We start from the raw sequence: 26,029 nt of genomic DNA on the forward strand, positions 1-26,029 counted from the left end.
TTTGTCTTTGTATGCAACACATTAATTCACGCCCCATTCTTCATTATTATATCCTTGCTTATTTTCTTTCCATCATACTGCAGTAATGCATAAGGTTACTGAAAGTCTGCCACTGCGTCTACTTGTGTTGATTATCCGCTACTAGCTCGTGGTGGAGGGAGAAAGAAGATGACACTATGATGTATCTGGTCACTGGGAGCTAGATTTGCTGTACCCTTGCTCTCTATGATATTTCATAAGTATTCATGTTATTCTTATCTGACTAGGGAGCGGAACTGATCTTGTGCAATATCTCGTAAATTGTGAGATGTGCGCAGACGCGAAAGTATTGATTTTTTCCTGGAAACAAATGTCATTGACCTTGATATAATCTAGAGAGTAAAATAAAGATTAATCTTGATATAACCTTGAAATTGATTTACACGTTGAAAAACGAGATGACAAATTGAATCTATTTGAATATTATTTACAATTAACGCTAATTATTATAGTAACAGAACATAACCTTCTGCGACAGTATTGGATTTCCAGCCTCCGTGACGTTTCGCTAGTTGCCTTTCGATTGCATATCCGAGAATAATCGATACTTGCGCTTTCATATTGCTACAATGATGTTTTCTGATTGGTGGAACACCTGAACTTTAATGAATAGGTGTACTTTAATGAGGTCCATTAAAGGGCTGCTATCAGGTGTATAATTACTACATTTCGGCATGGTCGAGCATAAAAAAATTAATGATATGATTTCAGATCTTAACGAATGGATTACATTTATTAAATATCTAGTTCTTTAAACATATTATTCTTAAGTGCATTCCTCTTTGAAAAATAAAATAAGACGAACAATGCTATTCAGCTGAACAGACAATACAAACATGATGAAAGGTTCTAATTCGCCAGTCCGCCACTTGCTGATGTAACTTGGGTTGTTATTGACTCTATGTCACGTCGACTTGTACCTCTAACCCCCTCTCTCTATTTACCTCCCCTGCTCCTGACTTAGGGTGTACTCTAACACTTATAGAGTTGGTCAAAGTTGCGTGATCATTTAATGTACATGTGAAGATAATGACACTGAACTCTCTCAAGGGGAGGGTGGATATTGGTACCTGGAGCTGGAAAGGTAGCGATCCTCGTCCAGGACACTGTTGATGGCTGTTTCTCGAAGTGCTCCCCCTGCGGCAGCATACGAAGATGCTAGGTACGACTGAGATGGGTCCCACTCTCCTCGCCAGCCCATGTCGTCGATAGATTCGTATTCATAGGCTTTGTACGGTGGCTTCAGAGAAGGGTGAAGGTATCCTCCATAACCCTGAGATGAGAACGGAAACAAATCTGGAAAATGGTATTACTTTTGACACTGAAAAGTATCATTCTGCAATTCTAATTAATTCCTGATATCTTCATCGCTTAGCTGCTGTTACCAGCGTTAATAGGAGGTACGAGCCTTTGGCTTTAACGAGATCAACTTCAACAAGATAATACTTATTTATTTATATATTTATTTATTCTGCTGTAGTTAAGGCCATCAGGCCTTCTCTTCTACAACACCAGGAATACAAATACAATAATACTGGGAGTTCATTTCAAAGTGTGTCATGACGTCACTGTTGTTGGGCCACCGATTTGAAGCGAGTTTCAGCTTATATGTTAGAGAAGTTGCCTATCATTTAAGGCGTTCTTCAATCTGAACTTGAGAACGTGTACGGTATAACTTGAACGTCGTAGCAACAGATGGCGGTCTGTACGGTCTGTGTGCTACCATAACCTCTTTCAAACTGTGTTTTGCACCGGCAAGTCGTACGCAGGGTATTTGTTATCATCTGTTGCGTATGGTAACATTCCACAACACAAATCAAATGCTCCGTGTCCATGTTGACCGTCGAAGTTAATGTCAACAAATACGTAAGTAATCGTCTTAACCCTCTCCCCATATCCCGACAGTACGTATTTCCAAACAGTTCACATTCCTGCCACTACCGGCATTACCGTACGTATCGGTACGTACTCTTCAGAATGAACGCCGTACTTGCTAGGCAACTTCTCTGCCTCATAGGTTATACACCTCTGCAGCAGTGTAGGAAGATTGAATTCTCTAGGCTCATCGGCTAGCCACATGACGGCATACAGCGAGACATGACACACTTTGAACTGAACACCCAGTAGAATGGTATAGTATGGTTTATTCTCACTGAAACCTTTGGTCCTGCTGGCCCTTCACATTATAGTATTCGGGCCAGCAGTCCCTTCCATATACTATTTACAACTTGCACAATACCCGATGTTAATGACCGACATCTCTTCATCATTTAATGTTCATCCACTATGTCTTTCATGTTCGTTCACCACACTTCCTATATTTCTGGGTTTATTAACTATTCCTTCTTTTCTTCTAATCCTACCTTCTACTATTTCCTATTCCTAATAACAACATAACAATTACTTTTTCTACTCTGCATTTTCACAGACCCAACTTATTTACAAATCACTACAATCATTTTACTGTACTATAGTCTTAACTAGGCCTAACCTCTATTATTTGCTTTACATCTATCTATATTACTTCTTTGTCCTACTGATACCTATCTAGTCTAGTCCTACTTTTAGCTCCTCTACTCTTCCTATATTTACAATACGTCCTACTCATTCCTACTAATTAAATTACTCATACTTAAACACTATTCACCCATATTCACTGCACCCTTAATTAATCCTTCATTCCACTGACACACCATTTCCTTAGATTGTATGCTGGTTTGTCCTTGCTGTTCTCCGCCTTATTTCCTCTATCTGCTCTATTTACCTTCTCTATACTTTCACTTCTTACCCCTAACCCCTATTTCTTATCCCTATCGTCTTTCTTTTGCATCTTAACCTTTCCCAGCTGTTGGCTCACGTTGTCTTCATTTCTTTCACTGACACCACACACGTCTACATTACCAATCTTATTCGTTTGACACATTACACTCTTGTTGTGACCTTGTAGTGACGTCACTACAGATTCCGCCATGCATCCATGCCACTTTTCCCCTCTCGACTAAATATAATAATAGAAATAAACAGAAAGTAAAGCTACACAAGAAATAAAGAGAGAGAGAGAGAGAGAGAGAGAGAGAGAAAACACTATAAACAAAGTAAAGCCACAGAAAAATATACACAGGTTGCAGTCACACAAACTTTAAATGAGTGATTAAGTATCATAATTAATTGTATCCTAACTAATTAATTAACATAAACAAAAAACTTGCAATTTTAATCTACATTAAAAAAGAAAAAGAAAAAAAAAACACAAATCAATACTTCTAGCCATACCTAAAAAACATTAACTAAGACAAAAATTTTCCAATTTAATTTTGAATTGTGATAAAGTCCGGCAGTCCCTGACGTCATTAGGTAACGAATTCCAGAGGCGAGGTATTTCTACAGTATAGGAAGATGAGTATAAAGACGTTCTATGATGAGGGATAGAAAGAAGTGCTTGATGTCGGTTTCAAAGAGTTGTAAGAAATTGAAAGCACGATAACAGATAATTCGGAGTAGAAGTATGCATGATTCTAAACAGAAGAGACAGTGAATGTATTGTTCTTCGTTCCTTCAGATGCACCCATGAAAGTAACTGGAGGGAAGGTGTTATATGGTCAAATTTACGTGTATTTCAGATGAATCGTATGCACACATTATGAACACGTTGTAGTCTCTCAGCTAAGAGTGAACTTACATTAGTTAGCAAAGAATCGCAATAATCAAAATGGGGCATTACAAGCATTAAGAATTAAAAAAAAATACATGAATACAGAAATTTATGGCAGAGTCATTAATACTCCACAATGAGGAGAAACAAGTGTAATATTCAGAACTTACATTACACACAATTAAATAGCACACGAAACAGTACATTCTAAATACAATAAAGATCATAGTTCCTTCATAAATGCTGAGTAGTTATTAAAATATGCTAATCAATAAAGAAATGTTTACTAGCAGATACCATAGGTTCTTACTGAGAAGCAAAAAGAAAAGTAACATATACAATACACACAATAGCACGGAGATAGACCACATAATATGTCAGAAGCCGAAAGAAAACAAGAGTACAGGATATGGTTGAAGTCCACGTGCGAGATTAGAAATTCACTTCAGTGTGTAGTGGAAACAGAGCTACTGTGAATATAGGTGGCTTTGACATAATGTGATATTCAAGTCTTTACGTGATTCAGATTTTTGTAGTTATTGTTTTGTTTTTATTGTTAGTGCCAGAGAACATAAATGGAGAACACAATCTATTTCATTGCTTTTAGCAGTGGCGGCCGGTGAAGCATTCTGGTGGTGGTGCCAAAAATGAAAAAAAGGTTGTACGAAAATTACCCCAGTGAAACTGATAATCGCAGCTCACGTTTACATTATGTTAAATAAAACACATTAATTAAACCAGCTATTTTACCAGGTGTACAGTTAATAATGCATCTAGTAACAGTTACAATAACATTTCCGAAACTAATAACGACATTTACAGATACAGATAATGCAAACTTTCACAGTATTGTTAGTCAAATTTATGGCAGTGCTTTTGAATCCTGTTGTAATTGCATGCGTGCAAGAACGGCCTAAGCAGGGTCCACTAAAGTTTACCATTGCCGCGATATTTAGTTGCCGCAAAATAAAACAAATATTGCACAACATTAACAAACAGTTTCACATAATATGAAAAAATATTTATCTTTATAAAAAGAACCATGACTATCTCTGCATTCAATATAGTTAAATGGATAATAATTTACACATTCAAATCCAAGTCATGTGCATTAGTTTTGAATTGGCAACATTACATTAACATTTGGCGCGGAACTTGTGTTTTTGTGCAAGTCTGCGGTTGATGGTTCCCTTCCTAACGTCTTCAACAACCCTGCCATCTAGCGAAATTTCTGCATTACTGTGCTCTAGCGGGCGGAATATTAACTACTGAGTCAAATTGAAATCGGCTCAAAGTCTGCCATAAGAAACGCATATAAACTAGAATCAGTAGCCTTTTGTACAGTGTTATATGGACGTAGGCAGTGCCACACCGAAGTGGCTCCAACGTTCAGAAAAATGCTGCAAGAGTGCGTCCGGATCCGTGCGCGCGCTCGTTCAAATGAAATACGAATAAAATATGTAGAAATAAACTATTACAACTGCTTTCTAGGATATTATTTTTTGTTTCTTTCGTTGGTGGTGCCATGGCACACTGACACTACCCCAAAAGCCGCCCCTGGCTTTTAGTAGCACATAGTAGTTCTAATTTATGGAGTAAAAGTTTGCATCTATTTTTCTCTGTCTCTTTAATTATAATTTTACATTAATTTGTTCAATATAATTCTTAGCCTATAAATAATGTGAGATATACTGCAGGAAAGAATTACATTAAAGTTACAGTTAAAGCATTAAGCATTACATTTACAGCAAAAAAAGAATGCTAAGCAAAAATTCAAATACCGTAAGCAATGCCAGAAACACTTCATCAATAAAAGGGAAGCATACCCTGTCATAATCACTTTCCAAGCTGCCATCTTCTTTTATTGGAGAAAATGGAGGGTGAATTTTTGGATCCGACAGTTGCCTTCGATGTCCTCGCATCTTCCGTGACCTCCCCATGACAGGTGAAGCCAGTTTCCTTTGTACATCCATACTGCAAGCCAATACAAACAAATAAGCAAACGTAAAAAAAAATAAAAAATAAAAAAAAACTTAAATAACATATCGCCACATATTATTATGTGATCTTGACTTGAATGGAGACAATTCTGAAGAATTTTATGTCAGTATAACTCCAGGGATTCCCAGTTTGTAGAATAAGGATCACATGAGATTGATTTTCAGAGAAAGAAGGTCTGGTGAAATAGTTTGCTATTATTACTGCACTAGTGATGAGAATGATTGTGAATTATGAATAATGGTGAAATGGTGGCAGGAGATAAGTGTAGAAAAATCCTAATAAAACCTGCCACAACACACTTAGCTTCATCAGAATTTGAAGTTGGGTGTGCAGTGTTGAAAGTCGAAAGGATAATCGTTCAGCTTATGGTGCAACTGTCCTGGGATTGACCAACTACAAAACAGAGTATTTGCTGCAAAAATTATAACGATGATAATCATGATATATAACGTGTATGAAATTCAAACAATTGCATCGCCAGAGTAGCTGTTAACCAAATCACATCTCAACATAAGCTACAGGAGTAATTTCTTGCTATCTTGGTACAGTTCACGTGTTACAAAGATGAAATAATCATGAATTATAAATTTATTTTAAAGTTTCTCAACCATATGATTTATCATTTGTTGAAAATTATTATTTGCTAATACATCTTATAGAAGTATCTTTTGAAGAAGTGGAGAAATTCAAATATCTGGGAGCAACAGTAACAAATATAAATGATACTCGGGAAGAAGTTAAACACAGAATAAATATGGGAAATGCCTGTTATTATTCGGTTGAGAAACTTTTGTCATCCAGTCTGCTGTCAAAAAATCTGAAAGTTAGAATTTATAAAACAGTTATATTACCGGTTGTTCTTTATGGTTGTGAAACTTGGACTCTCACTTTGAGAGAGGAACACAGGTTAAGGGTATTTGAGAATAAGGTGCTTAGGAAAATATTTGGGGCTAAGAGGGATGAAGTTACAGGAGAATGGAGAAAGTTACACAACACAGAACTGCATGCATTGTATTCTTCACCTGACATAATTAGGAACATTAAATCCAGACGTTTGAGATGGGCAGGGCATGTAGCACATATGGGCGAATCCAGAAATGCATATAGAGTGTTAGTTGGGAGGCCCGAGGGAAAAAGACCTTTAGGGAGGCCGAGACGTAAATGGGAAGATAATATTAAAATGGATTTGAGGGAGGTGAAATATGATGATAGAGACTGGATTAATCTTGCTCAGGATAGGGACCAATGGCTGGCTTATGTGAGGGCGGCAATGAACCTCCGGATTCCTTAAAAGCCAGTAAGTAAGTAAGTACATCTTATAGAAGAAAATATACGAATGTTTTCGCCTATACGGCATCATCAGATATTCAAAATGTTACAACGATATCTAAAATGTAAATCCAATAAGGTAATTTGTAAATCTTAGTGTGAAGTCATTCTCGGATAATATGAACAGGTGTTATTTAAAGCTTTAGAGTGCCAGATTAATAAAGGCAAAATAGCCACTTGCAAAATATTCTTCAGCTGTGGATCACGAACTTTATCTCAGAGTATTAGAAGATTACAATCCATAAGACGAAGAAGTAGCAGCACTACAAGCGGTGAAGACTGACACAGCAGCTAGTCATTCTAGCCTAGATTGTTTAGAATTACCGAAGGCTATAGGAATCATTCACAATACGGAACTGGACATCTCTAAGTCCAACATACCTGGATATCCACTTAGCTGATTGTCATTTCCAAGCACCTGAAGAAATAGAATAGTACATTATGCAACGAGCCTATAATGAAGGTAATTAAGAAGCGAGTATGGATATTTATGAAACGAGCGCAAGCGAGTTTCATAATTTTCATACGAGCTTCTTAATTACCATTATAGGCGAGTTTCATACGACTTTTTATGCTCGACCATATTTCTAACTTGATATTATTAATTTTCTTTGTATCTGACCTTGACCAATGTCCCATATGTTGTGAGATGTGCGCAGACGCGAAAGTATTGATTTTTTCCGAGGAACAGATGTTCACATTGACCTTGCTAGGCCATAAGAACCTACAGAGATAGCATTGAAATTAAATTAGACATTGAAAAACGAGATGACAAATTGAATTTATTTGAATATTATTTACAATTAACGCTAATTATTATAGTAACAGAACATAACCTTCTGCGACAGTATTGGATTTCCAGCCTCCGTGACTTTTCGCTAATTCTCTTTCAATTGCATATCCGAGAATAATCGATACTTGCGGTTTTATAATGGTAGAAAGCTGACCTGTCATTGGCTGAAAGACCTGACCTTTAATGAGTACTTTAATGGCATGCATTAAAGGTCTGCTACCAGGTGTATAATTACTACATTTCGGCATGGTCGAGCATAAACACTATTAAGAGTGGAATGAATCTGGAATTTCTAATAATGTGGAAAACTAATTAACAAAAAACAGAGCATTACAACGTCGAAATATGAAACCTGATCATTAATAATCACACACCTCGTGAGTTGAGTTTAATTATGCAGGGAAAGTGCAAGCCTTGATAAATAAGTCTCAGCATGTTGCGAAGTCTTAGGAATAAAAACTTCGGTATCAGAAGCAAACTTAACACTTGCAAAATATATGCTAGTTCAATCATGAAAAAGAGTCAACATCAAGAAACCGGAAAGATTATTGAGCAATTTTATAACGAAAATCCCAAGAAAGATCACAACTACGACATTCCTGGATCAATGTATGAGAGAGAACAAGACATCAAAATAGGAGACACAATATATTGAGAGAATGGAGGTCAGACTCGGAAATAGCCAACAACAATCCATAGGGAGAAAAGATTAGTTGTTGTTGTTTTCTAATGCCAGGCATTTGACAATAAAGTCATTTGACCTCTTGCACTCCAATATTTTTCAAAGATATTATCATGGTCAGCCACTGACGCACAGATTTTGAGATGTTCTGAATCCATTTCTTGATTTGAGTTGCACAATGGACAGTTAGGGGACATATATTCCAATTCTATGCAGATGCTTGGCCAAACAGTCATGGCCCGTTGCCAATCTAAATGCAGCTACAGACCATTTTCGTGGTAAATCGGGAATCAACTGTGGATTATGATGCAGAGAGTTCCATTTTTTCCCTTGAGATTGTGTTATCAAATTTTGTTTGTTGAAGTCTAAGTATGTAGATTTAATAAATCTCTTCACAGAGTAATACGTAGATTTAGTAACAGGTCTGTAAGTAGCAGTGCTGCCCTTCTTTGCTAAAGCATCCGCATTCTCGTTCCCCAGGATTCCACAATGGGATGGTATCCATTGGAATACAATTCTTTTATTGTGTGTTATTAATTGAGAGAGCATTTTATTTATTTCTACTATTTGAGATGAAGGTGTGTGTCTAAAGACTATTGATAGAATAGCTGCTTTGGAGTCTGACAATATAACTGCATTTTTAAATTTATTGATGTGGCAGAGAAGATTCCTGAGACTTCCACTTATTGCAGTGATTTCTCCATCAAAACTTGTTGTTCCATATCCAAGAGATCTATAAAGTGAGAAGAGACAGGACGTAACACCTGCACCTTGTTCCCTGGAGATCAAGGATCAGTCGGTGTATAAATGAAGCCAATTTTGTGGACGGTACCTAATATTAATTGTCTCTAAAGACAAATGTTTCATTATTTCAGTGTTTACTTCTGATTTCAGTATTTCTTGTGTTAAATTTAGATTATACTCTAGATTTAATACAGTTAAAGAGTTTGGTTTAATTTGTAGGTTTCTTTTAAATTCGAGACGTTGATTTTCTGTTTTAATTCTTGAACCATGGATATGAAACTTTTTTGAGTTTTTAATCTACAGAGAGGACTGTATGAATGCCAATTGTTTCCTGGAGAGAAAAGATTAGTGGGGAAAGGAATCTAGACCCAACATTCAGTGCATTAACTGATAGGACAATGATTACCCTCTAAGTAACATTCCATTTTATGCTGAAACTCATCTCAATTTTGTTACTAGCTTGCCATGTTTGTCAGGAAAAGGGAAAATCCAGAAGTAAAACACTGAATATAACTGATTCAGTAAAACGTATACAACATGTTAGATGTATATTTCATTTTTTTATGTTCGCCACTGGTTTTGAAAAAAAAAATGTGCCCCTGAGCAAAGATGCCTCTCTGTTGGAATTTGGTTCTTCTGAGCTGCTTGTACTCGTTTAAATTTTTCTTTCAATTCGATACTTTACAAGAAAACTTGCGAAAAATTGGTCAATATTGAAAAAGATTTGCCAAAGACAGTTTCATATTGCTAAAGATTTCACAAGATTTTAAAACCTGTACTTCAAGTTCATTATAACCTATCAAATCAATCTTCTTAATGTATCCAGCTGTTTGCTGACAACATAAAGTTCACTATAGTCCACTGTAGTCTATTCAGTTGTTGTTTTTCATGAGAAATGAGGGGTATTTTGATCAGTGTTCATTATAGATGCCTGTTGCTAGTAGCCAGAGGTGGGGTGTAGTCAGTATACTGTACACTGCAGGGCTGTGTCTTCTGCAACTGGTACTGATGATTTTAATTTACTTCTTTTGTGGTTTATGGATGGACAGTATAGAAGAATGTGTTCCAGATCTTCATCATGATTATTACACCACAGACAAGTAGGATTATCAGAAATGTGAAATCGGTGTAGGTAGAATTGAGTGACAATGTGACCTGTTCTGGCTCTTGTTAAAAATGTTTGAACATGTCTGGGCAAGTTTTTGTACATTTCCAGGTCATTTGGTTTCTTTTGTACAGACTGTAAAATTTTTCCTTTGTCGGAAGAGAGCCAATTGTTGATCCATAGGTTTGTAAAATGAGACTTTACTGAAGCAAAAGCACTGAATAGAGATATCACTTGAAGAGGTCTTGGTTGCAAATATGTTGCCTGTTTTGCAATATTATCGACTTTTTCGTTTTCAGGTATACCACAATGACTAGGTATCCATTGAAATGTTATTTCCTTTTGGAGTTCTTTTAGTTTACTTAGTTGTTTCTGAAGTGGAATAATTCTATGTGCATATAGGTTTGGTACATATTTAATTATATTAAATATAGCCCCCTTGGAGTCGGTAAGTATGCAAATAGATTTTTCAGAAATTTGAGTAACACACTGAAGAGCAGCATCCATAGCTAGCAATTCAGTGTCAAGACTGGAGGAGGATGAAAATGGTATGAAATAACTTTCTTGATATTTTGGAATATAATACCCTGCTCCTGATGTCCCATTATTAGGATTTAGAGATCCATCTGTATAAATGTGAAGGTGATCCTTATATCGTCGTGTGAATGCAAGAACTAGGTAACTTGATTTTTCATATTTTGCGACATTGCCTATTTACTTATTTATTGCACTAAGGAATATGTCTCGTTTTCATTCACCTATTTGTTATATTGGAAAATAGATGTCGCTGGTATCGTTCGATCAGTTACCAAGTTCTTGCATTTCATTTTGTGCGATTTTTGCTATGCTATAAAAGAGGTAACTAAAAAACGCAAATTTCGAGTTACCTAGTTCTTGCATTCACACGATGATATGTATTGCAGAGTAGTTCCATGGAATCTAACTTAAGAATGTATGGAGGATCATTTTTGGAATGATTTCAGTTCCATGGAATCTAACTTAAGAATGTATGCAGGATCATTTTTGGAATGATTTCCTGGAATTTGTATGTTATAACCTATGCAGATCGAACAAATATTTACAATTTCAATATGTAAATCCTTTGGAGAATAGCTACACTATACAAAACAATATTTAAGTCTCTACAAGTTAATCCGCAATGAGGGCATGCATTCAAGGCTATCACGTCAAATTCAATTCTACATGTTGATGCCTTTGTCAGAGAAAATAAGAGAATAATAATACGGTATATCAGCCAGGGAAATATTCATAAAATTCTCCACGAACACCTGCAGTACTGCAAATTTTGTGCACAGTGGGTGCCATACTCTTTAACTGCTGAGCAAGAAGCCTAACATGTGGCAATTTGCGAATCACACGACATCAGGAGGAAGGTGATCAGTTCTTGCATCACACTGTGACAGCTGATGAGTTCTATTGTCATCATTTTGGGTCACCCTTCTGTTAGTCCAGCATAGAATGGAGGAAACACATCAGATCTGCTCAAATTACAAGCAAATGCAGATAAAGTAATATTATATTTAGTAAAAAATGGAATTCTCTGCATCATAATCCACAGTTAATTCCTGATTTACCACGAAAATCGTCTGTAGCTGCATTCAGATTGGCAACAGGCCATGATTGTTTGGCCAAACACCTGCATAGAATTGGAATATATCAGTCCCCTAACTGCCCACTGTGCAACTCAAACCAAGAAATGGATTTGGAACACCTCAAAATCTGTGCTTCAGTGGCTGACCATGATAATATCTTTGAAAAATATTGGAGTGCAAGAGGTCAAATAACTTTATTGTCAAATGCCTAGCATTAGAAAACAACAACAACATTCTTGGGAGGCGAATAACTAAAAAAATATCTTGTGTAACAATTTTCTTTTTTTTTGATATCATAAATTGTGAATAGATCACTACACATAACTTTTTTAAATAGCCCTGCGTTTCAATGTAGATTCATTAGATAAGCCCCTAGAATTTTTTAAATATTGTATAATTTATTGGCAACAGGTCATGACTGTTTGGCCAAACACCTGCATAGAATTGGAATATATCAGTCCCCTAACTGCCCATTGTGCAACTCAAACCAAGAAATGGATTCGGAACACCTCAAAATCTGTGCTTCAGTGGCTGGCCATGATAATATCTTTGAAAAATATTGGAGTGCAAAAGGTCAAATGACTTTATTGTCAAATGCCTAGCATTAGAAAACAACAACAACATTTTTGGGAGGCGAATAACTAAAAAAATCCCTTGTGTAACAATTTTCTTTTTTTGATATCATAAATTGTGAATAGACTCACTACACATAACTTTTTAAATAGCCCTGCGTTTCAATGTAGATTCATTAGATAAGCCCCTAGAATTTTTTAAATATTTTATAATTTATTGGCAACAGGTCATGACTGTTTGGCCAAACACCTGCATAGAATTGGAATATATCAGTCCCCTAACTGCCCATTGTGCAACTCAAACCAAGAAATGGATTCGGAACACCTCAAAATCTGTGCTTCAGTGGCTGGCCATGATAATATCTTTGAAAAATATTGGAGTGCAAGAGGTCAAATGACTTTATTGTCAAACGCCTGGCATTAGAAAACAACAACATATTTAGTATTATCAAGGTCCATTGCTAGTGGAATTTCTGGAGCATGGACAAATGATCAATCATAGCCCAGCATTATATAAACATTTTCGGACTTCTTACACAAAACATCAAGAATAAATGTCTAGGCCTTTTGACAAGTCGGTTATTAAATGACGCTGTATCAACTACTAGGTTATTTAGCATCGATGAAATTGGTGATGCGAGATGGTATCTGACGAGATGTGACCGAGGATTTGCCATGAATAACCTGAAATTTGCTTTAGAGATGGGGAGACCTCGAAGCCAACCAAGTTATCAACCCAAGTGGGAGACGAAATGCCAAGCACAACCATGGGTCAGCAAGCATACGTGCTTACCACTGGCTTGTTTGGCAAGAAGAGAGATTTTACTCCATGATAATGTTCCAGTTCACACTGCCAGATCAACAAGAAAAAGTTGCGACGGTTTCGCTTCCACATCCTCCTTACAGCCCATACTTATCTCCATGCGATTTCCATATTTTTGGATTTGAAGAAAAGCCTCTAGGGAACTACATTTCCATTGGACGAAAAGGTGCAAAATGCTGTTAAACACTGATTCCCCTCCAGCCCACAGGGATACTATGAAGCCAGTATCACGGTTGAAGACTCACCTCACAAATGTGAAAAACCTTTTAAAACAGTCTTTGAATTCACGAGTTTTAACGAAAAATTTGACGTTGTTTTAAGATACATTTTAATGCATCACAGTATACTGAACTGCGTGGCTGTGTGGTAGTGAAAAAATTATTCAATATTTTTTTTATGGCCATATATGTTTTTCACAGGTGAAGGAATATCAATGTACTGAAGATAATGCAAAAAATATGGGTTACTGTACTTCTGCATCCTAAAGATTCACTATGAAAACTCTAAAAATCACACTTCTTCTGTTGTATGTTTACTGCAGTTTGACAGTATAATAAGAGTATAATGTAATTCTATGCCCATATTCTCAAGAACGAATTTCGTCGTCATTACTATTCATGACACAGAGGTTTTGATAGTCTTGGAAGTTGATAACCACCTGCTACTTCAATGTTTTAATTTATTGGATGTCACCCATTCTATTGTAAGTTAAATATTTAACAATCTTACCGCTTCAGAGGATCCCGAAGTGCTTCAAATTTGTCTCTTTCTCTACGTAGCCTTGCTTCACGATCTTTGTCCAGGAAACCAAGCAGACGTCGACGATCTGAAGTAGCTGACTTGATTTCATCACGTAGTTGTTCTTTCAGATTACGCATGTATGTCGGCAGCTAAACAACAAACAAGCAAATGTCAAATAACACACAACTAATGAAATCAAAACATCTGAAGTATACTAAAACTGTATTTGTTTAAATCACACATCCCCACCTAAACAGAACAGAACTAAGTTGTTCTAAATTGCACTTCCTATTGAAAGGTTTATCTTCCCCCCCCCCCCCCACTTTTCTGAGGAGGACCTGGTCTTATTGTGCCGATCTCCTTATTATGGGGTGATTGTTGAAGTCCTTAGGACCGCATTCCTGCGAGTATTGATTCACACTTGGGGCCATCATCTTATTGATTCAGCTACGACATCCAGGTCTGATGGAGTCCACGTGAGCAGGAAGGCCCCTCTGTCTCCCTGTTGATAGTCTACAGCCTCCTCAGATCGATGGCATCTGTTCGCAAATCCTATACTACGTCCTGCTGCATCCTTGACTCAAAGATCACAGCACTGTAGATACCGAGATTCTCCATGATGCCACCTGTCCAAGGGACAAAGGGAAAAACACTAGAGGGGAGGGATTCGATCCGGTGCTGTGGACTGAACTTCGGTGTAGCTCAGTGGTTAGAGCACTTGGTACATAGAACCAAGGACCCGGGTTCGATCCCTGGCACCGGAGCGAATTTTTCTCCTCTAATAACCATTGTCCAAGGGAGCTACAAGCTGCTGTACTAGTGGTCAGCTGTGAAGCCCCCAAGCCTCCCTGGGATCTATGCAATTCCCCCAGACAGATGACACCTGTAAGCGAATCACGGCACCACAGCTGCTGCAGCTCCTGGTCGACCTGAAACTATTGAAGATGATAAGTGAAGTTGAAATTAATGAAGGCAAAATAAGCCAGAGGTCCAACGACGAAAGGTACCCAGGGATTCTGCTTCAATTGGTTGAGGGGGAAAACCTCGGAAGAAATCTAACCAGGTAACTTGTCCCAAGCAGGATTTGAACCCGGGCCCCACTCATTTCACAGCCAGTCATGCTAACCATTACTCCACAGCAGTGGACCAAGGAATAACTTAGTTTTAATGCCCTTCATTGGTAGCAGACTATTCTTGTTTTCTTGTGTAGTGTCACATCCCAATACTCGGACATTGGCAAAAACTCAAGCAATTACCGTGGCCACATGAATGTCCAAGATAGGGATTCTGTGGGAAAGGTAGTACAGTGAAACCTGTTCAAATCGGAACCTGAATAATCCGGAATCCTGTCTATTTCGGAACAATTTATTGGTCCTGGCGAAATTTGTATGTATTATGTGTAATTTTTCCTGAATAAAACGGAAACTGTCCAACGCGGAAACGGAAACTGTCTGCTGCTGTTCAAAACGGAAACAATATTTTGGACACACACTATATTTTGAAACTATATTTCGAAACAGCGTGTAATTTCAAGGAATATACGAAATATGTAGGTCACTAAGATAAAAACAAGTTTTCTTTGCAAAATTCTAGAGGGTACGAGGGTGTGTTGGCCTGTCGGTCATAAATTTTATTACCCTGTTGACTAGGCAGACGAGTCCCTTCAAAGATTTTCAATGCTTCACACCCGTATACTGTCGTAGCTAAACAGAGCGCAAGTGTAGTGATTTCCAGGTAAAAAAAAAAGTTGCATAAAATGTGGCATTAACATTAAGTGATGAAGTAAAAGTTATCGAGATAAAGGAAAATTAGAAACAAAGTCTATGTGAAATAATATTGAAGTACAGTTGTGGAAAACTCAGGTGTGACACTTTAAAAAATAAAGATCATAATGAGTGAGTGGTGTGTGGCCAATATTAGTGACACAAAAGGAACCAGAAAGCAACTGTTTATGTGGAAATAAATGAACTGTTGTGGGAGTGGGTTCTTCACGACCTTTCAAAGAACAAGCCAATTTCTGGATCTGTTCTGCAAAGTAAGCTATTGAACTGGGAAAGAAATGAAATAAACCAGAATTCAAGGCTTCTAATAGATGGCTTCTAGTCCAGTTAATTAATAATGTGCAGTGATATGCAGTACAGTATTAGAGTATAGTGTTAGATTTATTTTTTTAGTTGGTTATTTAACGACGCTGTATCAACTACTAGGTTATTTAGCGTCGATGAGATTGGTGATAGCGAGATGATATTTGGCGAGATGAGGCCGAGGATTCGCTATAGATTACCTTGCATTCACATTACGGTTGGGGAAAACCTCGGAAAAAACCAAACCAGGTAATCAGCCCAAGCGGGGATCGAACCCGCGCCCGAACGCAACTTCAGACCGGCAGGCAAGCACCTTAACCGACTGAGCCACGCCGGTGGCTATAGTGTTAGACATTAAATAGAATGATATTAGTAAACTTTAGTAATGTTTAATGACTAATGAGTGAGTTACGATAACATTTATACAGAAAATGAGATTTTAATCAAGATGATTCACCAACGTAATGAGCGACAGAAAGCTGATTTAATGTGATGAGTGTTAAATGGAATATTTTGTACTTCTTGCAGTTTGCGGCATGCCATTTTGTTTTTCACGTATATGAATGACAAAATATTCCATTTTAATGGCACACCTGAATAATACGGAAACCTGTCCATAACGGAAAAAAAATTAGGACCATGTCACTTCCGTCTTGAACAGGTTTCACTGTATATTAAAAATAAAAATCATATATTACAAAAAATTATATTTTAGGAAAGCTCACAGTCTAAACAGTCTATTTGACAACCCAGTTTTGAAATTAGTAAATGTCTGACAGCCCCTTAAGGTATGAGGTAGGGAGTTCCAATGACGAGAAATTGAAACGGTGAATGATGAAGAGTATCAGGAAGTGTTATGATGAGGTATACTCAATGTGCCGGTGATCTGGTCCACACCTGTGGAGTAACGGCTAGCGCATCTGGCCGCAAAACCAGGTGGCCCAGGTTCAATTCCCGGTTGGGGCAAGTTACCTGGTTGAGGTTTTCCCTCAACCCAATATGAGCAAATGCTGGGTAACGTTCGTTGTTGGACCCCGGACTCATTTCACCGGCATTATCACCTTCATCTCATTCAGATGCTAAATAACCTAGATGTTGATACAGCGTCGTACAATAACCTACTTAAAAAAAAAAACTGGTGATCAGAGCTCGAGTATTTAGGTTATGGTTGGAGCATACGTACACAAGAGGAGATGACAGATAACAGATAAATAAACCAGAATTCAAGGCTTCTAATAGATGGCTTCTAGTCCAGTTAACTAATAATGTGCAGTGATAATAATAATAATATTTATTTGTCAGAACCCAGTGTACAAGGCCTGGATATGACATCGTCAGGTTCGATAATACACACACACGCACACATACACCCACACATGCACAAACAAACTTAGCACAAATAAATATAGACAAGTAAACAAATAATTATAAGCAAATAAACACACATAGTCAAATAAACGAACACTGAGAAATAAACAAAACAAACACTGAGATATATACAGAGTATGCTGTAGGTTAACACATTTATATGCAGTACAGTATTAGAGTATGGTGTTAGATATTAAATAGAATGAGATTAGTAAACTTTAGTAACGTTTAATGGCTAATGAGTGAGTTACGATAATATTTATACAGAAAATGAGATTTTAATCAAGATGATTCACCAACGTACTGAGCGACAGAAAGCTGATTTAATGTGATGAGTGTTAAATGGAATATTTTGTATTTCTTGCAGTTTGCAGCATGCCATTTTGTTTTTCACGTATATGAATGACAAAATATTCCATTTTAATATCACACCTGAATAATACGGAAACAAGAGAAAAAAATTAGGACCATGTCACTTCCGTCTTGAACAGGTTTCACTGTACAATGCTGCTGCACTGTTGGTAAGGATGATTGTTGAAATGATGACAGGCGAAGTACCATTTAAATGAAACAGATTCTCATTGGACTCATAGGATTTAAATTCCGGTCTTTTGTGTAAACTGGTTAGCAGTGTGCAATAACGTCACTTGATTTCACCCATTACATAAAAATTGTAAAATTTTACTGAGATTACACTTGCAAATGAAGTGTGCCAACATTAACCACTATTATCTAGAAAATTATCTCCAAGTTAGAAAATTATCTTATGTCAAGTTGCCAAACTAACTTACTATTATGACAAGTGTTGTATTGCATGTTTCCAAGTATTCACTTTTTTTTTATGTTCTAGTAATATTTAACTTATTTTATGTTTTTGTTTTCGTATTTTCCGATAATGATATATCTATAATGTGATAAGTTGAGCTATATATAATCATAATTTTCCTTACTGTGTGTACTTAAAAATATTGTATTCATTGTATGCTTTGTACTGCACTATTTTATTACTACTACTACTATTATTATTATTATTATTACTACTACTACTACTGGGTGTTCATTTCAAAGTGTGTCATGACGTAAATGTTGATGAGTCAGCGATTTGAAGCGAGTTTCAGCTTTTGTGTCAGAGAAGTTGCCTATTAATCAAGGCGTTCAATCTGATCTTGAGAACGTGTATGGTATAACTTGAACGTCGTAGCAACAGATGGCGGTCTGTATGGTCTGTGTGCTACCATAACCTCTTTCGAACTGTGTTTTGTGCGGCCAAGTCGTACGCAGGGTATTTGTTACCATCGGTTGCGTACGGCAACATTCCACAATACAAATCAAATGCTCCGTGTCCATGTTGACCATCGAAGTTAATGTCAACAATACGTAAGCAATCGTCTTAACCCTCTCCCCATATCCCGACAGTAAGAAAAAAACTCACCTCAGTACATGTTTCGAAACAGTTCACATTCCTGCCACTACCGGCATTACCGTACGTATCGGTAAGTACTCTTCAGAATGAACGCCGTACTTGCTAGGCAATTTCTCTGGCAGATATGTAATACACCTATGCGGAAGTGTAGGAAGATTGAATTCTCTAGATTCATCGACTAACCACGTGACGGCATACAGCGAGCCATGACACGCTTTGAACTGAACACCCAGTATTCTTACTTCTTATCATTATTATTATTATCAATAATTGTCTTATTTTTTTATATTTTGTCTCATTTATTTTGACCTGCTGTTCACATTTTATTATGCTTTTTCCTTTCTTTCTGTATGTTATATATTATATCTGATTTCTACTTACTTGTTGTTTACATTTTATTATTATTATCTTATTCAGTTTTGTGTGTAAAATTGTAGTGTACTTTGCAAATTTGTAGTGTTTTTTGTAACGCAGTTTTACTCCTGGTTGAGTGTTAGAGAAGGCCGTATGGCCTTAACTCTGCCAGGTTAAATAAATCATTATTATTATTATTATTATTATTATTAATTATTTATTATTATTATTATTATTATTATTATTATTATTATTATTATCTAACAGTTTTTGCTAATCAGATTCATGAGTCTATTATTTGCGAAAATGAATGAAGAAGAAAAATAAGATGATCAATTCTACTTCAATTTACATATAAAAAAGTCTCTAACCTGCTTGCCATATGGAATACTATCTGTTATGCCAGATGTATTTAACAGGTGGCGCAGATCAGGAGGAAGGCATGAGGCGAGGTCAGCGAGTGGAGAAGAATACACTGACGTAGTGGTGGTTATCCCAGATGTCGTGGTTCGCATACCAGAACTGCTCACCACACTCGAGGCTGGAACAGTAACTTTCTCTTAAAGGGAAAGAAGTGGATCTATTAAATGAATATACACTTGTGAACAGCTGGGTCCGAAATCATGAAGATTTATTGGTTAGTAAATGGCAAATACATGCACAATCTGCTTCCATTTTGGGCAGATCCCAGGACAGTAACCTCTATAGATGTCACAGGGGGATTGAAACTCTTGCACATGTCCTGAGATCCTATCCATATGGAGAGGTTCTGCATAACAATAGACATCACAAAATTAGATCTGAAATTGCCAGTGCACTTAAAGACGTAGATGAGGAACTATTTGGTTTGGAAGAGAATGGAAGCAATAGAAAAATTGATATATTGGCCTATAAAAGCAATTCTGATATTGGCTTAGAGATTGACCCAACTGTTCACTTTGGTCAACCTGATGATGTTTACAAAGAAAAAAAATAGTATATTTATGAGCCCACCATTTCCTATTATTTAGAAAAATATAAACTTTGAGATATTAAAGTAATAGGTCTTATGACAGAAGCCAGAGGAACTATTCCTCAATTTGTGATGCTATATCCGTTAATAATCATGGAAGTGTTCCGTGGAGGACTCCTGTATTTATTTGCGTTATGACACTTATATCGTAAATAACTAATATCTATATATATAATTTGAAGTGGTAATGAAAATTACGGAAAAACAGCTGAATGGATTTTAATGAGTGACCCATCATTTTGAAGCTTGGCATCCACGGATTTTCAGAAAAATAGTAACTTTCAGTGAAGCGTTAATTTTCCTACATAATTCTCCTATTTTCCAAAATCCATTTTTCGTCAGTTTTGAGAACTAATTGCATTTCAGTATAAAACAAAACATACACTACAATAAACAATAGATATTACACGAAGGTAGGATTGCTGACATATTTAGAGATCAAATTCAATTGGTTATTAAAAACTTCTAAGACTTACTAAAAATAATTTACAGGTCTGATTCTGCGGTGTGAAATTTTCTGAGTACAGCTGTGTATTAGATATTAGATATTGGATCTATCAAATTTGAGGTGGTTTGATGACATATTACCATTAGTAATGAAGTATTATTATAGTTAATCCATGCTGTGACTATTTTTCATTAATTATACATATTAATGCTATATTGATGATATGAAAGTGAAACGTTTTCGGGTTATGTAAGTACTTAGATGTAGAGAATATCTTAAATTAGATCTTCATTTCTATAATTTACTAAGTGGCGGCTATACAGTATATATAACTACAAAACTTACGTAAGATAATAACATTATTATTAAAAATCAAATATTTTTATAGTTATTAATCAAGTGGGGTTGGGTTTTTTCATATACTTAATGGCAGTGTGGTGTAGATATTTATAAGCATAATTCTCTTCGGTATTGTCTCGAGAGAGTGCAAAAATTACAGTTCCTAAGGAAAGACCAAAAGGTATTACTTACTGATAAACTATGAAGTGTACAAAATTATATAGTCTCCTGATCATTTCAGCAAGATCTCTTAGCAGGATAAAATGATTTTACCGTCTACATTTCAAGCTCTACATGCAGCAGCTATACCAAGATGCTATGTGTATTGTTCGAAAGCATAGCAAACTTGACATTTTTTAACTTTCGCGTACAATTCACAATGACCTGAAATAGCTATTTCTTTAGGCCTACTCCCACATGAAAAACCCACTGGTCGTCCTGACATTGTTACTTGCGTTTTCGCGTTGAAACTCAAAAACTGAAGGTGGATAGGTTCAAGAAAAAGTATTTGGCATAAAGAAAACCATTCAGAAGGAGTATGTTTCATTATTATGGAAGCAAATATCTTTCAAAATGTCTGGTATTCTTCATTGAAAATAAATCTGAAACATTTTTATTTGAACGTCTAATGAACTTAGTTTGCAGCGTTTGCTGCACATGCCACTAGTATGTCTATAATTACATGCACATACAAAGTAGCTACAACTCTTCAAGTGTAATTCTCAATTTCTCTTTGCAGCTTAATTTGGTACTTGTTAAACAACTACAATGAAACACACCTTGCAGAAGCCCAAGCGCAGATCCAGGTCGAGGTACAGGATCCACACCAAGAGAAATTTTACGGAGGTTTGTCTCACTAGCACTCGGCCTGGGCAGCATCAAGTTAGAGGTTCGAGGTAGCATACCATCCAGAGATGTCTGACGTAATGGCGAATATGACCTGCACGGTTCCATATTGATCAACATCATTACACAAACTAAGAGAAGCTACAATCACAGTTACACATACTTCTCTATATATTTACCACAATTTTACGGAATACTGTGCCATGACTCCCTTCCAACATCTGTTCACAATATAAGTGCCACGCCCCAGCCAAACTTTTAGGAAAAATGTGTTCTTAGGTCAATGCAAGTAACTAAGCACAAGTGCAAAAGGGTATTTGTCGAATACAGGGGGGAGAGCCATTAATCCTCCCCACTGAAGGCTTTAAGGAACCAACCTGGACAAATACCCAATGTCCCATCCCTACCTTCCCGTGGTGCAGCTGTTAGTAAGCATAATTTTACAAGATGAACTAAAGGGAGGGGCTACTCATCCATTAGCACTGGTAGCTTGATGAGTTATTGACTGAATTTGGTATAATTTTCCTCTATCCAATACCTAATTCCCTCTTTACCCCTTCCTATCCAGTCCTCTGACTGAACTCTTACTTTCTTCGACCCCGACGGCATTAGAGCATTCGAGGACTAGGGGTTCATTTCCCTTTCCTTCCTCCTCTTTCTACTTTTCTGTTCCTAGTGCTGACCTGCTATGGCACTAAAATCGTCCTCCAGTGGCTTAAGGAGGGAAAGCTGGTGATCAACAAGATCTCCCAGCTAGGTCCAATGGACCCGTCGTCCAACAGCAGGTGTGGTCCTCCAGACATTCTGGGGGTTGTGTGTGGATGAAGTAGCCACCAAAACGTTAAAATATGGTGTTCACTTAAATCGGCTACAACTTGCCATTTTCACTCCAATATGAAACGAGTACCATTAAGGTAAAATTATCCGGAGGTAAAATAGTCCCCCAATCGGATTTTCACCTCAAAATCTGTGCTTCAGTGGCTGACCATGATAATATCTTTGAAAAATATTGGAGTGCAAGAGGTCAAATGACTTTATTGTCAAATGCCTGGCATTAGAAAACAACAACAACACAGTTTTTATTTTAAAATAATTAAAATTATAACATTTAGCAATATTTCCTTGCCTGAACTCTTTACATATTGTAATGTTTTGTGTTCAGACAAATCATAGTTTTATGTTTAAATCTTAGTTTTATTTCTATAGTTCATGAATGCCCTTTTCTACAGAGACTCCCAGCAAATTCCCGGTGTTTCTGTCAGCTGACCAGTGGCAGATCCCCCCCCCCCCCCCACCAGTTGCATCCGCGAACTTATACTGAGTGATTCTATGTCTTTGTTACCATCTTTTATGGGAGGTAGAGGTAATCAATATGAACAAGTGTCACACAGGAATCCATGTCTGGAAACGTTCCATTTGGTAGTTACAAGCAGCCAGCTAGCTTCGAACTCAAGGTCATCTTTCTGAAGTTTGGCTGCAGCTCGCTGTTTTCTGCAAACATTGCTGAATTCTTATAAACACGGTATGAGCTAGTTGGCATCATAAAAGTACGGTCACATGTCGCTACTTTTGTACTGCAGCTGCAAAAGTTGCGTGTCGTGTTCACACGTAAGCCAAAAGTAGCACGCTGCACGCTACTTTTCGTGCTGCGCAACCCGAGTGCTGCAAAAGTTGCAACTGGAGGTTGCGAGTCTGTTCACACACAAGGCGCTACTTTTGCAGCCGCAGTCATGCTGCAGGTTTCCATCTCCATGTTGACTTCTCAATATACATTTTGTGGTTATGTTCGCATTATTAAGAAACTCATGCGAAAGCTTCCTTATCTATTATTTGCTTTTCTGTCGTATCTAGTATTCAAAAATTGACATTATTTTTACTATAAAGCTTTTAAAAACGCCTATATACTTAAATGATAACCAACAGTATATTCACTTAATCAATGTTGGCAACCCTCCTGTTTGAAACTATGCTACAGAAAATTAAAAAAATGAATTATATCGTCAGCAATTATGCTCAGACTGTGTTGTGTATTTAATAAGTGTTACAAATCATTTATTTTCATCACATTTAACATTAAAATATATCCAAACAATAAAAGTATCATTGGCACATTTGGGTGGTAACACTGGTCGCAACCGCAGCAAAAGTTTCAACAAAACCGATATCAAAAATGCTGCAGCTGCAACCCTGAGAACCCTGTTCACACATCGCTACTTTTAAGCTGTGCGCAGCATGGACAAGTAGCAGGCAGCAGGTTCGGCAGCCGCTACTTTTCGGGTTGCACCATTGTTCACACGCCGCAGCACAAGAGTTGCGCAGTTTTTTGTACTGCAGCGCTGCAAAAGTAGCGACTTGTGACCGTACCTTAAGTGATGAAGCCTTGCAGCTGTTCTTCCATTTCCATTTTATCTTTCATAAAAGAGATGCATATCAGCAAGTTCTCTTCCATGAAAACAATAAACTAAAGAAACCAAAGTTATTAGATTCTGAACGTAATGCATAACACAAATAAGCCTAACATCTTACAAGGAGGAAAGCTAAATTTAAAGTGAAGTGAAGTGCCAGTGCACTGGCCATGAGTTCGATGCCAGCTGGTTATTGTAATTAAAGTTTTGCAGAGTACTGTAGTTGTATGAACTTTGTAATGTTTACAAACATTACCATAGCAACATGGAGGCTTACCTTAAAGAAAACAAAATAATTTACAATGGCCCATTAATGAACATTTTGGGCTATTATTCTACAATGTTATTTAGACTGGTTAGCAACCACATCATGTTCTGCATTTACCAAATGAAACTTTCCGGACATGGGTTCCTATACGAAAGTTGTTCATAATAATCTCCTCTATCATCCCTAAAAGTTTGTAAAGAAGTCACAGAATCACCCTGTATATTATATGTATATTCGTGACGTAAATGAGCAGACGAAAAAAAGTAACAAAAGTCTCCAGCTAATGAACATGGAATTCGTACTGTACATTGTTTGAAAACAAAAACCAAGAAATTTCGAACTACATATCTATCTACTTGCAAATAGCAGCTTCTATATTCAATCATCAAGTATTGAGTGAAGTCAACATTTTCTTGCAACATGTAAAAACAGAAAACAGGATAATAAGGTAATTCAGTAAAGAAGGTTTCGCAATGCAGTACATCCAACTTCAGGCACACTCATTTCTTCGGTTGCTATTCATGGGGCACTGTAAATACATAGTACTGTGAAGCACTCTTCATAACTAAATTTTTAATTCATGCTAAACAGCGATAAAAGAGCAACCTTTCAAAATCTTATTCTGGTAAACAACTTTAATATTACTGTTGTTTATTTACTTTAATAATTTGCATTTATAAATTTTATGAGAAGAGAAACCTTACTTCCGTGATTTAGTTTGTAAGATAATGTATCAGTAGCTGGAATTATGTTACAACTTTTACCATGAAAGATACCTTTTCTTGCTGGAAGGTAGAGAGATTGCTTCTTGGTGTGAAGGTATGGATGGCAACTTCCTACGCATTCTCAGTGACTTCTGTGAATCTGTTTCACTAAGAGTGTCTGAAGAATCCCCTCCTGTGTCACGTGGTCCACGAGGAGTCCCTACTGGAGTTCCTTGTGGAGTGCCAAGAGGGGTACCTGTACGTGAGAGCACTGTATACGTTACTTACGAAGCCTGTAAGACAACTCGCTCTGTGAAATGACAGATATTAAGCAATTAAATAACAATAAGGTATAGTTAGGCTATTCAGTTTTGTAAGAGATACACAGTACTTCTAAACCATGTTTTTGCTTACAATATTTACATTTTCTAACACAGGTGGAATTACTGGTTCACAGATTTCACTTTCACCTAAAGTCAAGTGAGAACTTTCTTCATTAAATGTAACGGATGTATGTATGTGTGTGTGTGTGTGTGTGTGTGTGTGTGGTGTGTGTGTGTGTGTGTGTGTGGTGTGTGTGTGTGTGTGGTGTGTGTGTGTGTGTGTGTGGTGTGTGTGTGTGTGGTGTGTGTGTGTGTGTGTGGTGTGTGTGTGTGTGTGGTGTGTGTGTGTGTGGTGTGTGTG

At 37.0% G+C, this 26,029-nt stretch overlaps 1 protein-coding gene across 11 annotated transcripts in view; it reads right to left on the reverse strand.

Annotated features, from left to right (window-relative positions):
• Nucleotides 1-26,029, reverse strand: part of LOC138713882 (protein piccolo-like) — a 281,309-nt gene that overhangs the window by 123,386 nt on the left and 131,894 nt on the right. For 9 of the 11 annotated variants that reach the window (XR_011336004.1, XM_069846380.1, XM_069846385.1 and 6 more), the window contains 6 exons: nt 25,418-25,616; nt 21,902-22,062; nt 19,695-19,882; nt 14,083-14,243; nt 5,518-5,665; nt 1,110-1,312 (listed from right to left, as the gene is read on the reverse strand). Coding sequence is in view for 10 of the 11 variants with exons in the window: in XM_069846380.1 (XP_069702481.1) it covers nt 1,110-1,312; nt 5,518-5,665; nt 14,083-14,243; nt 19,695-19,882; nt 21,902-22,062; nt 25,418-25,616 (1,060 nt within the window). In the remaining variant the exon portion in view is untranslated. The remainder of the gene's footprint in view (nt 1-1,109; nt 1,313-5,517; nt 5,666-14,082; nt 14,244-19,694; nt 19,883-21,901; nt 22,063-25,417; nt 25,617-26,029) is intronic. The other 2 variants (XM_069846376.1, XM_069846377.1) reach the window with 2 other exon arrangements.

This window comes from Periplaneta americana, chromosome 14 (assembly GCF_040183065.1).
Source record: "Periplaneta americana isolate PAMFEO1 chromosome 14, P.americana_PAMFEO1_priV1, whole genome shotgun sequence".
NCBI classification, from domain to species: domain Eukaryota; kingdom Metazoa; phylum Arthropoda; class Insecta; order Blattodea; family Blattidae; genus Periplaneta; species Periplaneta americana.